The 11,950-nt window shown below is 48.4% G+C and overlaps 1 protein-coding gene across 2 annotated transcripts in view; it reads right to left on the reverse strand.

Annotated features, from left to right (window-relative positions):
• The window catches only part of LOC112228588 (mediator of RNA polymerase II transcription subunit 13-like), a 148,927-nt gene that overhangs the window by 24,103 nt on the left and 112,874 nt on the right, over nucleotides 1-11,950 (reverse strand). For both annotated transcript variants that reach the window (XM_042309659.1, XM_042309658.1), the window contains exons 12-16: nucleotides 11,212-11,333; nucleotides 10,425-10,515; nucleotides 9,158-9,369; nucleotides 8,722-8,930; nucleotides 998-1,926 (exon numbers count right to left, since the gene is read on the reverse strand). In XM_042309659.1, coding sequence (XP_042165593.1) covers nucleotides 998-1,926; nucleotides 8,722-8,930; nucleotides 9,158-9,369; nucleotides 10,425-10,515; nucleotides 11,212-11,333 — 1,563 coding nt within the window. The remainder of the gene's footprint in view (nucleotides 1-997; nucleotides 1,927-8,721; nucleotides 8,931-9,157; nucleotides 9,370-10,424; nucleotides 10,516-11,211; nucleotides 11,334-11,950) is intronic.

Raw genomic sequence — 11,950 nt, forward strand, 5'->3', positions numbered from 1 at the left:
ACTGATGTCCACCACAGTTAGAAAGAGAACACACAGAGCACTGATGTCCACCACTGGGGAGAGGGGAGGACAGTTAGAAAGAGAACACACAGAGCACTGATGTCCACCACTGGGGAGAGGGAGGAAAGGAACACACAGTTAGAAAGAAAGAGAACACACAGAGCACTGATGTCCACCACACTGGGGAGAGGACAGTTAGAAAGAGAACACACAGAGCACTGATGTCCACCACTGGGGGAGGGGAGAGTTAGAGGAACACACAGAGCACTGATGTCCACCACTGGGAAAGAGAACACACAGAGCACTGATGTCCACCACTGGGGAGAGGACAGTTAGAAAGAGAACACACAGAGCACTGATGTCCACCACTGGGGAGAGGGGGAGGACAGTTAGAAAGAGAACACACAGAGCACTGATGTCCACCACTGGGGGGGGAGTTAGAAAGGGGAGGACAGTTAGAAAGAGAACACACAGAGCACTGATGTCCACCACTGGGGAGAGGGGGAGGACAGTTAGAAAGAGAACACACAGAGCACTGATGTCCACCACTGGGGAGACTGGGGAGGGGGAGGACAGTTAGAAAGAGAACACACAGAGCACTGATGTCCACCACTGGGGAGAGGGGAGGACAGTTAGAAAGAGAACACACAGAGCACTGATGTCCACCACTGGGGAGAGGGGGAGGACAGTTAGAAAGAGAACACACAGAGCACTGATGTCCACCGCTGGGGGGAGGGGGAGGACAGTTAGAAAGAGAACACACAGAGCACTGATGTCCACCGCTGGGGAGAGGAGAGTTAGAAAGAGAACACACAGAGTACTGACAACACAAAAGATAGCAACATTCTGATAACTGTCAGGGAAAATGAACAGACTGGTTTATATTGGTTAGTTATGCTAGCCAACTTAAGCTCTACAGGGCCAAATGTGAAGAACAATTTATTATTAGACACAGACTTGAATGTTGGTTAGAACAACAAAAAGGTGCTTTTCTTACCGTTTTGTTTGGACCAGTGGTGTAGACAAGTACTCTTGACCAGGGCCTCATCCACCTTTCCTCCTGACATGTTGTCCATGAACTGGCGGCCGTGCTCCAGAGCCATGTAGCAGTCACTGTGGTAGTCCCTCTCCTCCACCCTCACACAGGCCGGCACTGGACAACCCACGGGCCCCCGCGCTGCCAGGCTGTCAGGCTCCATCCCAGCCATGGGAGAGAAGGGGTTGGTGCACTGGTCCTGTAGCAGTAAGATCAGTTCGTCTGGTACCCTCTCCCCCCTCCCTCCTCCCCCTGTCCTCTCCAGCGAGTGTTGCCGCAGTGCCTCAAAGCGCTTCTCCGCCTCGCGGCTGACGTCCGAGTCGCGTCCGATGATGTCCAGCTCGTCCTCCAGGAAGAGGCCCGAGCCGTTGCCATAGCGGCGGTTGACCACAGCGCTGAAGCCGCAGGTGCAGGGGTACTGGGCCTCTCCCGTGGGGTCGCTCAGGTACACCCCCACGTCGGCCCCCTTGATGTTCATGTTGCACACGCAGATGCAGCAGCTGTCGAAGTTGCAGTCCTTAAAGAGGTTCATGACGGACTCAGAGAGGATGAGGGTGACGTAGAGGCTGTGGGCCTCGGGGATGGAGGGCACAGTGGCAGGTTCCACTGAGTTGAGGGGTCGACAGGTGGAGGGGGTGGAGGCAGGCGAGTAGAGGTCCGAGTTCTCATACTTAAGCGAGCCCTGGACACTGGCGGGCCCTCTGGGGGTGCGTGGGGTACGGGGAGTGCGTGGTGTGGGGGCGGAGAAGCGCGGGGTGGCCGGTGAGGGCAGGATGCCCGTGCCACTGTTGCTGGGGGGGGCACTGTTGGACATGAAGGGAGTATGGGTCTGGGGTGTGTAACTCTGGCTGTAGTCCTGGTCCATGGCACTGCCCACACTGGGGATGTTACTGTGACAGAGAGAAGAGGAGTCAGTCACACAACACAGCCTGTTGGGACAATATGCTAGAGTTTGATTCAAAACACAACAACAAAGCAGAGCTCAGTATATTATAACAAAACCATCAGAAGGAGGAATGGTAAACAAACAAGCAGAGACAACTGGCTGCCTGTCGGGGTATGCAAATGGCGCTGCAATTTCAAGCAGCCTCTCTGAGAAAATAGTATATTTTTGTCAGGTTGATGTTTACTGTCATTAAACTTGCCCTGAAGACAGAACGGAGTGATTTCCACTAAATGGGCCAGCTGTAAAGAAAGAAATTGGCTTCATGGTAAAATTTCATAAAAAATGTTGTTCTTAGGCATCCCAGGTGGCGCAGAGGTCTAGGGCACTGCATCGCAGTGCTAGCTGTGCCACCAGAGACTCTGGGTTCGCGCCCAGGCTCTGTCGCAGCCAGCCGCAACCAGGAGGTCCGTGGGGTGATGCACAATTGGCCTAGTGTCGTCCGGGTTAGGGAGGGTTTGGCCGGTAGGGATATATCCTTGTCTCATTGTGCACCAGCGACTCCTGTGGCGGGCCGGGCGCAGTGCACGCTAACCAAGGTCGCCAGGTGCACAGTGTTTCCTCTGACACATTGGTGCGGCTGGCTTCCGGGATAGATGCGCGCTGTGTTAAGAAGCAGGGCGGCTTGGTTGGGTTGTGTTTCGGAGGACGCATGACTTTCAACCTTTGTCTCTCCTGAGCCCGTATGTAGCGATGAGACAAGATAGTAACTACTAATAATTGGATACAATGAAATTGGGGAGAAAAAGGGGGTAAAATAAAATAAAATACATTTAAAAATGTGTTTCTTAATTTCAAATCAAATCACATGCGTCAAATACAACATTCTTTTATTACAACAGGTGAAATGCTGATTTACTACAAGCCCTTAACCAACAATGCAGTTCAAGAAAGAGCAAAGAAAATATTTACTAAATAAATTTATTTAAAAAATAACACAAAACAACAATAACGACGCTACATACAGGGGGTACCGGTACTGAGTCAATGTGCGGGGGTACAGATTAGTCGAGGTAATTTGTACATGTAGGTAGGGGTAAAGTGACCAAGCATAGATAATAAACAGCGAGTAGCAGCAGTGTAAAAACAAATTTGGCGGGGGGGGTTCGATGTAAAAAGTCCGGGTGGCCATTTGAAACTCCCGCTCCACTACAGCCCCGTCGATGTTAATGGGGAACTGTTCGGCCCGCTTTTTCCTGTAAATCAAATCAAATAAAATTTTATTTGTCACATACACATGGTTAGCAGATGTTAATGCGAGTGTAGCGAAATGATTGTGCTTCTAGTTCCAAAAAACTACTGTCATACACAGTGTAAGGGGATAAAGAATATGTACATAAGGATATATGAATGAGTGATGGTACAGAGCAGCATAGGCAAGATACAGTAGATGATATCGAGTACAGTATATACATATGAGATGAGTATGTAAACCAAGTGGCATAGTTAAAGTGGCTAGTGATACATGTATTACATAAGGATGCAGTCGATGATATAGAGTACAGTATATACGTATGCATATGAGATGAATAATGTAGGGTAAGTAACATTATATAAGGTAGCATTGTTTAAAGTGGCTAGTGATATATTTACATCATTTCCCATCAATTCCCATTATTAAAGTAGCTGGAGTTGAGTCAGTGTCATTGACAGTGTGTTGGCAGCAGCCACTCAATGTTAGTGGTGGCTGTTTAACAGTCTGATGGCCTTGAGATAGAAGCTGTTTTTCAGTCTCTCGGTCCCAGCTTTGATGCACCTGTACTGACCTCGCCTTCTGGATGACAGCGGGGTGAACAGGCAGTGGCTCGGGTGGTTGATGTCCTTGATGATCTTTATGGCCTTCCTGTAGCATCGGGTGGTGTAGGTGTCCTGGAGGGCAGGTAGTTTGCCCCGGTGATGCGTTGTGCAGACCTCACTACCCTCTGGAGAGCCTTACGGTTGAGGGCGGTGCAGTTGCCATACCAGGCGGTGATACAGCCCGCCAGGATGCTCTCGATTGTGCATCTGTAGAAGTTTGTGAGTGCTTTTGGTGACAAGCCGAATTTCTTCAGCCTCCTGAGGTTGAAGAGGCGCTGCTGCGCCTTCTTCACGATGCTGTCTGTGTGAGTGGACCAATTCAGTTTGTCTGTGATGTGTATGCCGAGGAACTTAAAACTTGCTACCCTCTCCACTACTGTTCCATCGATGTGGATGGGGGTGTTCCCTCTGCTGTTTCCTGAAGTCCACAATCATCTCCTTAGTTTTGTTGACGTTGAGTGTGAGGTTATTTTCCTGACACCACACTCCGAGGGCCCTCACCTCCTCCCTGTAGGCCGTCTCGTCGTTGTTGGTAATCAAGCCTACCACTGTTGTGTCGTCCGCAAACTTGATGATTGAGTTGGAGGCGTGCGTGGCCACGCAGTCGTGGGTGAACAGGGAGTACAGGAGAGGGCTCAGAACACACCCTTGTGGGGCCCCAGTGTTGAGGATCAGCGGGGAGGAGATGTTGTTGCCTACCCTCACCACCTGTAGTCCACGATCAGCTCGTTTGTCTCGCTCACATTGATGGAGAGGTTGTTGTCCTGGCACCACATTGCCAGGTCTCTGACCTCTTCCCAATAGGCTGTCTCATCGTTGTCGGTGATCACGCCTACCACTGTTGTGTCGTCAGCAAACTTAATGATGGTGTTGGAATCGTGTTTGGCCACGCAGTCGTGGGTGAACAGGGAGTACAGGAGGGGACTAAGCACGCACCCCTGAGGGGCCCCAGTGTTAAGGATCAGTGTGGCAGACGTGTTGTTGCCTTCCCTTACCACCTGGGGGGGCCATTCAGGAAGTCCAGGATCCAGTTGCAGAGGGAGGTTTTCAGTCCCAGGGTCCTGATGAGCTTTGTGGGCACTATGGTGTTTAATGCTGAGCTGTAGTCAATAAACAGCATTCTCACATAGGTGTTCCTTTTGTCCAGTTGGGAAAGGGCAGTGTGGAGTGCGATTGCATCATTTGTGGATCTGTTCGGGCAGTACGCGAATTGGAGTGGATCTAGGGTATCCGGGATGATGCTGTTGATGTGAGCCTCATGACCAGCCTTTCAAAGCACTTCACGTGAGTGCTACGCGTCGGTAATCAATTAGGCAGGTTACCTTCGCTTCCTTGGGCACAGGGATTATGGTGGTCTAAAACATGTAGGTATTACAGACTCTGTCAGGGAAAGGTTGAAAATGTCAGTGAAGACACTTGCCAGTTGGTCTGCGCATGCTTTGAGTACACGTCCTGGTAATCTGTCTGGCCCTGCGGCTTTGTGAATGTTCACCTATTTAAAGGTCTTACTCACATCAGCTACCGAGAGCGTTATCACACAGCTGTTCAGAACAACTTGTGCTCTCATACATACAGCCTTGACCCTGCTGGTCATCTATGGACATTTGAACATCTTGGCCATGTTCTGTTATAATCTCTTTACCACTCTACACCGCCCTCTATACCACTCTACACCGCCCTCTATACCACTCTACACCGCCCTCTACCTATACCACTCTACACCGCCCTCTATACCACTCTACACCACCCTCTATACCACTCTACACCGCCCTCTATACCACTCTACACCGCCCTCTATACCACTCTACACCGCCCTCTATACCACTCTACACCGCCCTCTATACCACTCTACACCGCCCTCTATACCACTCTACACCGCCCTCTATACCACTCTACACCGCCCTCTATACCACTCTACACCACCCTCTATACCACTCTACACCGCCCTCTATACCACTCTACACCACCCTCTATACCACTCTACACCGCCCTCTATACCACTCTACACCGCCCTCTATACCACTCTACACCGCCCTCTATACCACTCTACACCGCCCTCTATACCACTCTACACCACCCTCTATACCACTCTACACCGCCCTCTATACCACTCTACACTGCCCTCTATACCACTCTACACCGCCCTCTATACCACTCTACACCACCCTCTATACCACTCTACACCACCCTCTATACCACTCTACACCGCCCTCTATACCACTCTACACCACCCTCTATACCACTCTACACTGCCCTCTATACCACTCTGCACTGCCCTCTATACCACTCTACACCGCCCTCTATACTAGAGGTTGACCGATTATGCTTTTTCAACGCCGATACCGATACCGATTATTGAGGGCCAAAAAACGGATACCGATTAATCGGATGATTTAAATAAATATTTTTTTTATTTGTAATAATGACAATTACAACAATACTGAATTAACAGTTATTTTAACTTAATATAATACATCAATAAAATCAATTTAGCCTCAAGTAGATAATGAAACAAGTTCCATTTGGTTTAAATAATGCAAAAACAAAGTGTTGGGGAAGAACGTAAAAGTGCAATAGGTGCTATGTAAGAAAGCTAACGCTTAAGTTCCTTGCTCAGAACATGAGAACATGTGAAAGCTGGTGGTTCCTTTTAACATGAGTCTTCAATATTCCCAGGTAAGAAGTTTTAGGTTGTAGTTATTATAGGACTATTTCCATCTATACCATTTGTATTTCATTAACATTTGACTATTGGATGTTCTTATAGGCACTTTAGTATTGCCAGTGTAACAGTATAGCTTCCGTCCCTCTCCTCGCTCCTCCCTGGGCTCGAACCAGCAACACAACGACAACAGCCACCACATCGAAGCAGCGTTACCCATGCAGAGCAAGGGAAACAACCACCCCAAGGCTCAGAGTGAGTGACGTTTGAAATGCTATTAGCGCGCGCTAACTAGCCAGACATTTCACTTCGGTCACACCAGCCTCATCTCAGCCTCATCTCGGGAGTTGATAGGTTTGAAGTCATAAACAGCGCAATGCTTGATGCACAACGAAGAGCTGCTGGCAAAACGCATGAAAGTGCTGTTTGAATGAATGTTTACGCGCCTGCTTCTGCCTACCACCGCTCAGTCAGATACTTAGATACTTGTATGCTCAGTCAGATTATATGCAACACAAGACACGCTAGATAATATCTAGTAATATCATCAACCATGTGTAGCTAACTAGTGATTATGATTGATTGTTTTTTATAAGACAAGTCTAATGCTAGCAAGCAACTTACCTTGGCTTACTGCATTTGCGTAACAGGCAGTCTCCTTGTGGAGTGCAACGAGAGAGAGGCAGGTCGTTATTGCGTTGGACTAGTTAACTGTAAGGTTGCAAGATTGGATCCCCCGAGTTGACAAGGTGAAAATCTGTCTTTCTGCCCCTGAACGAGGCAGTTAACCCACCTTTCCTAGTTAACCCACCTTTCCTCCTCATTGAAAATAAGAATGTGTTATTAACTGACTTGCCTAGTTAAATAAAGATTAAATAAAGGTGTAAAAAATAAATAAATAAAATAAAAAATTTAAATCGGCGCGCAAAAATACCGATTTCCGATTGTTATGAAAACTTGAAATAAGGCCTAATTAATCGTCCATTCCGATTAATCGGTCGACCTCTACTCTATACCACTCTACACCGCCCTCTATACCACTCTACACTGCCCTCTATACCACTCTACACCGCCCTCTATACCACTCTACACCGCCCTCTATACCACTCTACACCACTCTACACCACCCTCTATACCACTCTACACCGCCCTCTATACACCGCCTTCTATACCACTCTACACCGCCCTCTATACCACTCTACACCGCCCTCTATACCACTCTACACCGCCCTCTATACCACTCTACACCACTCTACACCACCCTCTATACCACTCTACACCACCCCCTATACCACTCTATACCACTCTACACCGCCCTCTATACCACTCTACACCGCCCTCTATACCACTCTACACCACCCTCTATGCCACTCTACACCGCCCTCTATGCCACTCTACACCGCCCTCTACCCTCTCCTCTCCTCTGTATCGATCAATCATGCTCTCTCCTCTCCTCTCCTCTCCTCTCCCTCCTCTCCTCTCCTCCTCCTCTCCTCTCCTCCTCCTCCTCTCCTCTCCTCTGTATCAATCACCATGCTCTCTCCTCTCCTCTCCTCTCCTCTCCTCTCCTCTCCTCTCCTCTCCTCTCCTCTCCTCTCCTCTCCTCTCCTCTCCTCTCCTCTCCTCTCCTCTCCTCTCCTCTCCTCTCCTCTCCTCTCCTCTCCTCTCCTCTGTATCAATCACCATGCTCTCTACACTCCTCTCCTCTGCTTTGTATCAATCACCATGCTCTCTCTCCTCTCCTCTCCTCTCCTCTCCTCTCCTCTCCTCTCCTCTCCTCTCCTCTCCTCTCCTCTCCTCTCCTCTCCTCTCCTCTCCTCTCCTCTCCTCTCCTCTGTATCAATCACCATCCTCTCTACACTCCTCTCCTCTGCATTAATCAGCCATGCATGAGGAATGGAACAGGCTCCTCAGAGGGTAGAGGGATAAGCCCTGAATGTGTGTGTGTGTGTATGTGTGTGTGTGTGTGTGTGTGTCCACACGCATGCATACACATTCGTGCCAGCCAGTGTGTGTGTATGCCTATATCCTGTAAGTCTAAATTACACCTCAGCACAGATAAGCATTACGAATTGTAAAGAACCATCGGAGCAGCTGGAAAAATATCCATTGGTTCCGCAGGCTTCAGGAGGAGAGTGTCCTGAGACAGTCAGCTTGCCCTAGCAGTCAGGAAAACTCATATCCCTGGTCATGAGTGGTTCATATAGAGATTGATTGATTTGATTTACTATATCAGACCATTAAAATGCACAGCCACACACCAATGCAATGGCAGGTGTTTACCTGTCTTTGTTGAGGTAGGCCATGGAAGGCACATGGGGGTGGTTGAGCATTTCCAGTTTGCCCACTGTTGTCCAGCTGGGCCTGTAGATGCACTCCTCTGGCAGCTTGATGGGGGGCAGACACTGGCTGGGCAGGGTCTTCATGGGGGCAAACATGGAGCAGCCCACAAATGCCTGGCACAGCTCCGGCTTGTATACAAACGAGAAGTCCTGAGGGGAAGAGCCAGGGAGGATGAGACCATGTCCGATATGTACACCGACTAGTCCAATGGCTGCTACACTGATATGACTTAGATTTCTTTATTCATTTGACATTCACCTTTATGTAAACTGCACAGTTAGGACAAAGACAGTTAGGCCATGCAGAGGAGTTATCCGTGACTCCTAAGCATGGTCAAATAGGGGATCAAGTTTCAATTTAGGGCCCAAAAACACACCTTGATTTCCTGTGGCTTGGGGCTGCAGTAGCCCTCCTCCACTTCAATCTTGTAGTGTCCCCCAAGGGACGAGGCACCGTCCAGGTTGGTCATGCCATGTCCAGCCTCGATGGCGCCGTATTCCTTACTGCCCATGTTCATGGGGGAGTAGCCCATGATGTGCTGTTCCAGGCTGGGGGGAGTGGGGAACATCTGGTGCAGGTCTGCCGAGCCTGTAGGAGAGAGACGGGCGGTAAGTGGAGCGAGAGCGAGATGGAGAAAGAGAGAGATGGGGAGAGAGATAGTGAGAGGGGCAGAAGAGAGAGGCCGTGAGAAACTAGAGATAAATCAAGGTTCCCATTCAGTGACAACAACAACTGAAGATCTGAAGTCTCAAAAGGCAGTCGAGGCTCAACAGTCTAAGTGCTGAGGCAACAAGCACCTTGTTTCACATACAAAGCTATAGACTAGTCACATAGAGAGGTAGATAATGAGGCACTTGTTCCTGCCCCAAGGCACAGAGCTGTCTGTTTGGAGTAGAGCAGGGCCACTCAGCCAGCCAGTGACTGTTGTACAACTGTTTCCTCCACAAGGGGGAGCAGCATAGGTAAACAACATATTTTTGAGGCCATATGTATCACCTTTCTCAGAGTAGGAGTGCTGATCTAGGATCAGTTTTGCCTTTTGGATCATTATTAAATAAATGGAATAGTATCATAAATGGAATAGTATCAACAACATCAAACACATGGTTTCCATATGTCCATTATTATGAGCCATCCTCACCTCAGCAGCCCCCACTGATAAGATCATTATGAACATGAGGACCTGATATTAGATCGGCACTCCTACTGAGAGGCCTGGAATGCAAACGTGTGCTGAGACTAGTGACTGAAGAAGCTTCATGCTTCATTCGTGAATGAATGAGTATGAACAGCGTGTGCTTTCCAAGTGTTATATGATGAGTTTCTGCATGGGTTTGAGTTGCCTCGAGCACATTTTCACTGTATCATCCTTAGGCCTTTTAAGCAGCAATCTGTGATTGCTACATTCATTTTTGGACTTATAAATGAATGATATATACACACTGAATATAACTTAGAAATGCCTCATGAGCTGGATTCAACTGTCGTACCCCCATCAGAACCCAAAATATAAGCTTGTTTTATGCCAATGTTTTACAAACACTGTATAGCCTCAAAACATGGTTAAAACTATGATTTTGATATCATGGATGGTGAGTCCTTACACCCAGAGCTCTGTCTAAAGCAGTGAGAAGCAGTCTTACTGATGCAGGAGACTGGGTCCAGAGGGGCTGGCTTTGGTTCCTTGGTGCCAGATGTATTATCTGTTCCATTCACCGCACGTCTGGAACCAGGCTGTTGAATATAACACATGGCAATAATAAGGTTCAACACATACAAGTTTATTCACAAAAGCACAAAAAGCCCCTGCAATGATGGGTTGGGGAACCCTGTTGGCAGGCTGTAACCCAGCGGTGACATTGCACTCCTCAGTGTATTGTTGCACGATTAGTACCCAGCCACCTAGTCACCAGAGAGAGCAGAGCACAGAAGGGGTTGGACTGTGACCTCTCTGTACTGTGGGGGCCAGAGTCAGAACAGAGCACTTTGGAAGCCACCATATCCATCTTTGGGGCTGGGAAAATATTTTCTGAATCTAAGCCACTATGGCTGCGTTTACACAGGCAACCCAATTTGTATATTTTTGCCACTAATTGGTCTTTTGACCAATCAGATCAAATCTTTTGCCAATAATTGGACAACAGATCAGAATTGGTCTGCCTGTGTAAACAGACTTTTACACTGCAATGTGTTGTAGGATGACGTGTTAACCACAGCCGTTGAGGTACTGCACGTATGCAACATTCTGTCTCACCAACACACACAAGATGCGCACGCACACACAAACACTTGCCAAGCGCTACTGTAGCTAATGGGATATTCATTGTGGTTTAGTGCAGCGGCCAGGCTGTAGTGCTGGCAGGTCCCACTGACCGCGGGTTCATGCTCGTCACACACACACACACACACACACACAGGCCCCATACTGACCGTGAGCTCGTCCTCATCGGAGTTGAAGAGGTTGTCAAGGTCGTTGATGGACACGGCCAGGTCGGTCTCGTGGATTAGGCTAGTGGACGCAGTGCGTGCGTTTGCTGCTTCCCGTGCTGCGTCTGGACGAGGGTAGAGGAACAACAAACACCAGGGCTAGGTAAATAACCCACCTCTAGCTCAGGCTCTCTAAAACTCCCATATACTGTATCCCTCAACATCAGAGGCTGTCAGTCTTACAAGTGGCCCTATTCCTGAGGCTGCATTCAACAGTAAACATGTGAGAACGCTCTAACACCCTGCTAAATCAATTCTGAATCAAGTCAATGAAACGTAGTAATGCACCTACATGCCTGAGGGATCTAGATAAGACGGTCATTAAGATTGATATGCAGTATGAGCTATGGATGCCCCACACTATTCTGGCTGAGACTGACTTATTGCATTTACTGTTGCTGAGAGAAGCCTATGACAGACAGGTGGTAAGCTACAGTATGGCTTCACCCCATCATCCAAGGCTACCATAAGCTCAGGACTAGTAATTCAACTTCTCTACAGATGGTTTGGCTTTCCGTTGAATTAAAAAAAAAAATCAATTAGAACCATGCACTGTAATTTATAAATGAATTTGCACAATATCATCCGCTGAATCTTTCACAAGAGAAAAAGGCACCATGGAAGTTATGTGACAAACCAGACCGTTCATCTGTAGGCTACGTGCAGCACTTTGTTTTAAGCA

Source organism: Oncorhynchus tshawytscha, linkage group LG30, assembly GCF_018296145.1.
Source record: "Oncorhynchus tshawytscha isolate Ot180627B linkage group LG30, Otsh_v2.0, whole genome shotgun sequence".
NCBI lineage: Eukaryota > Metazoa > Chordata > Actinopteri > Salmoniformes > Salmonidae > Oncorhynchus > Oncorhynchus tshawytscha.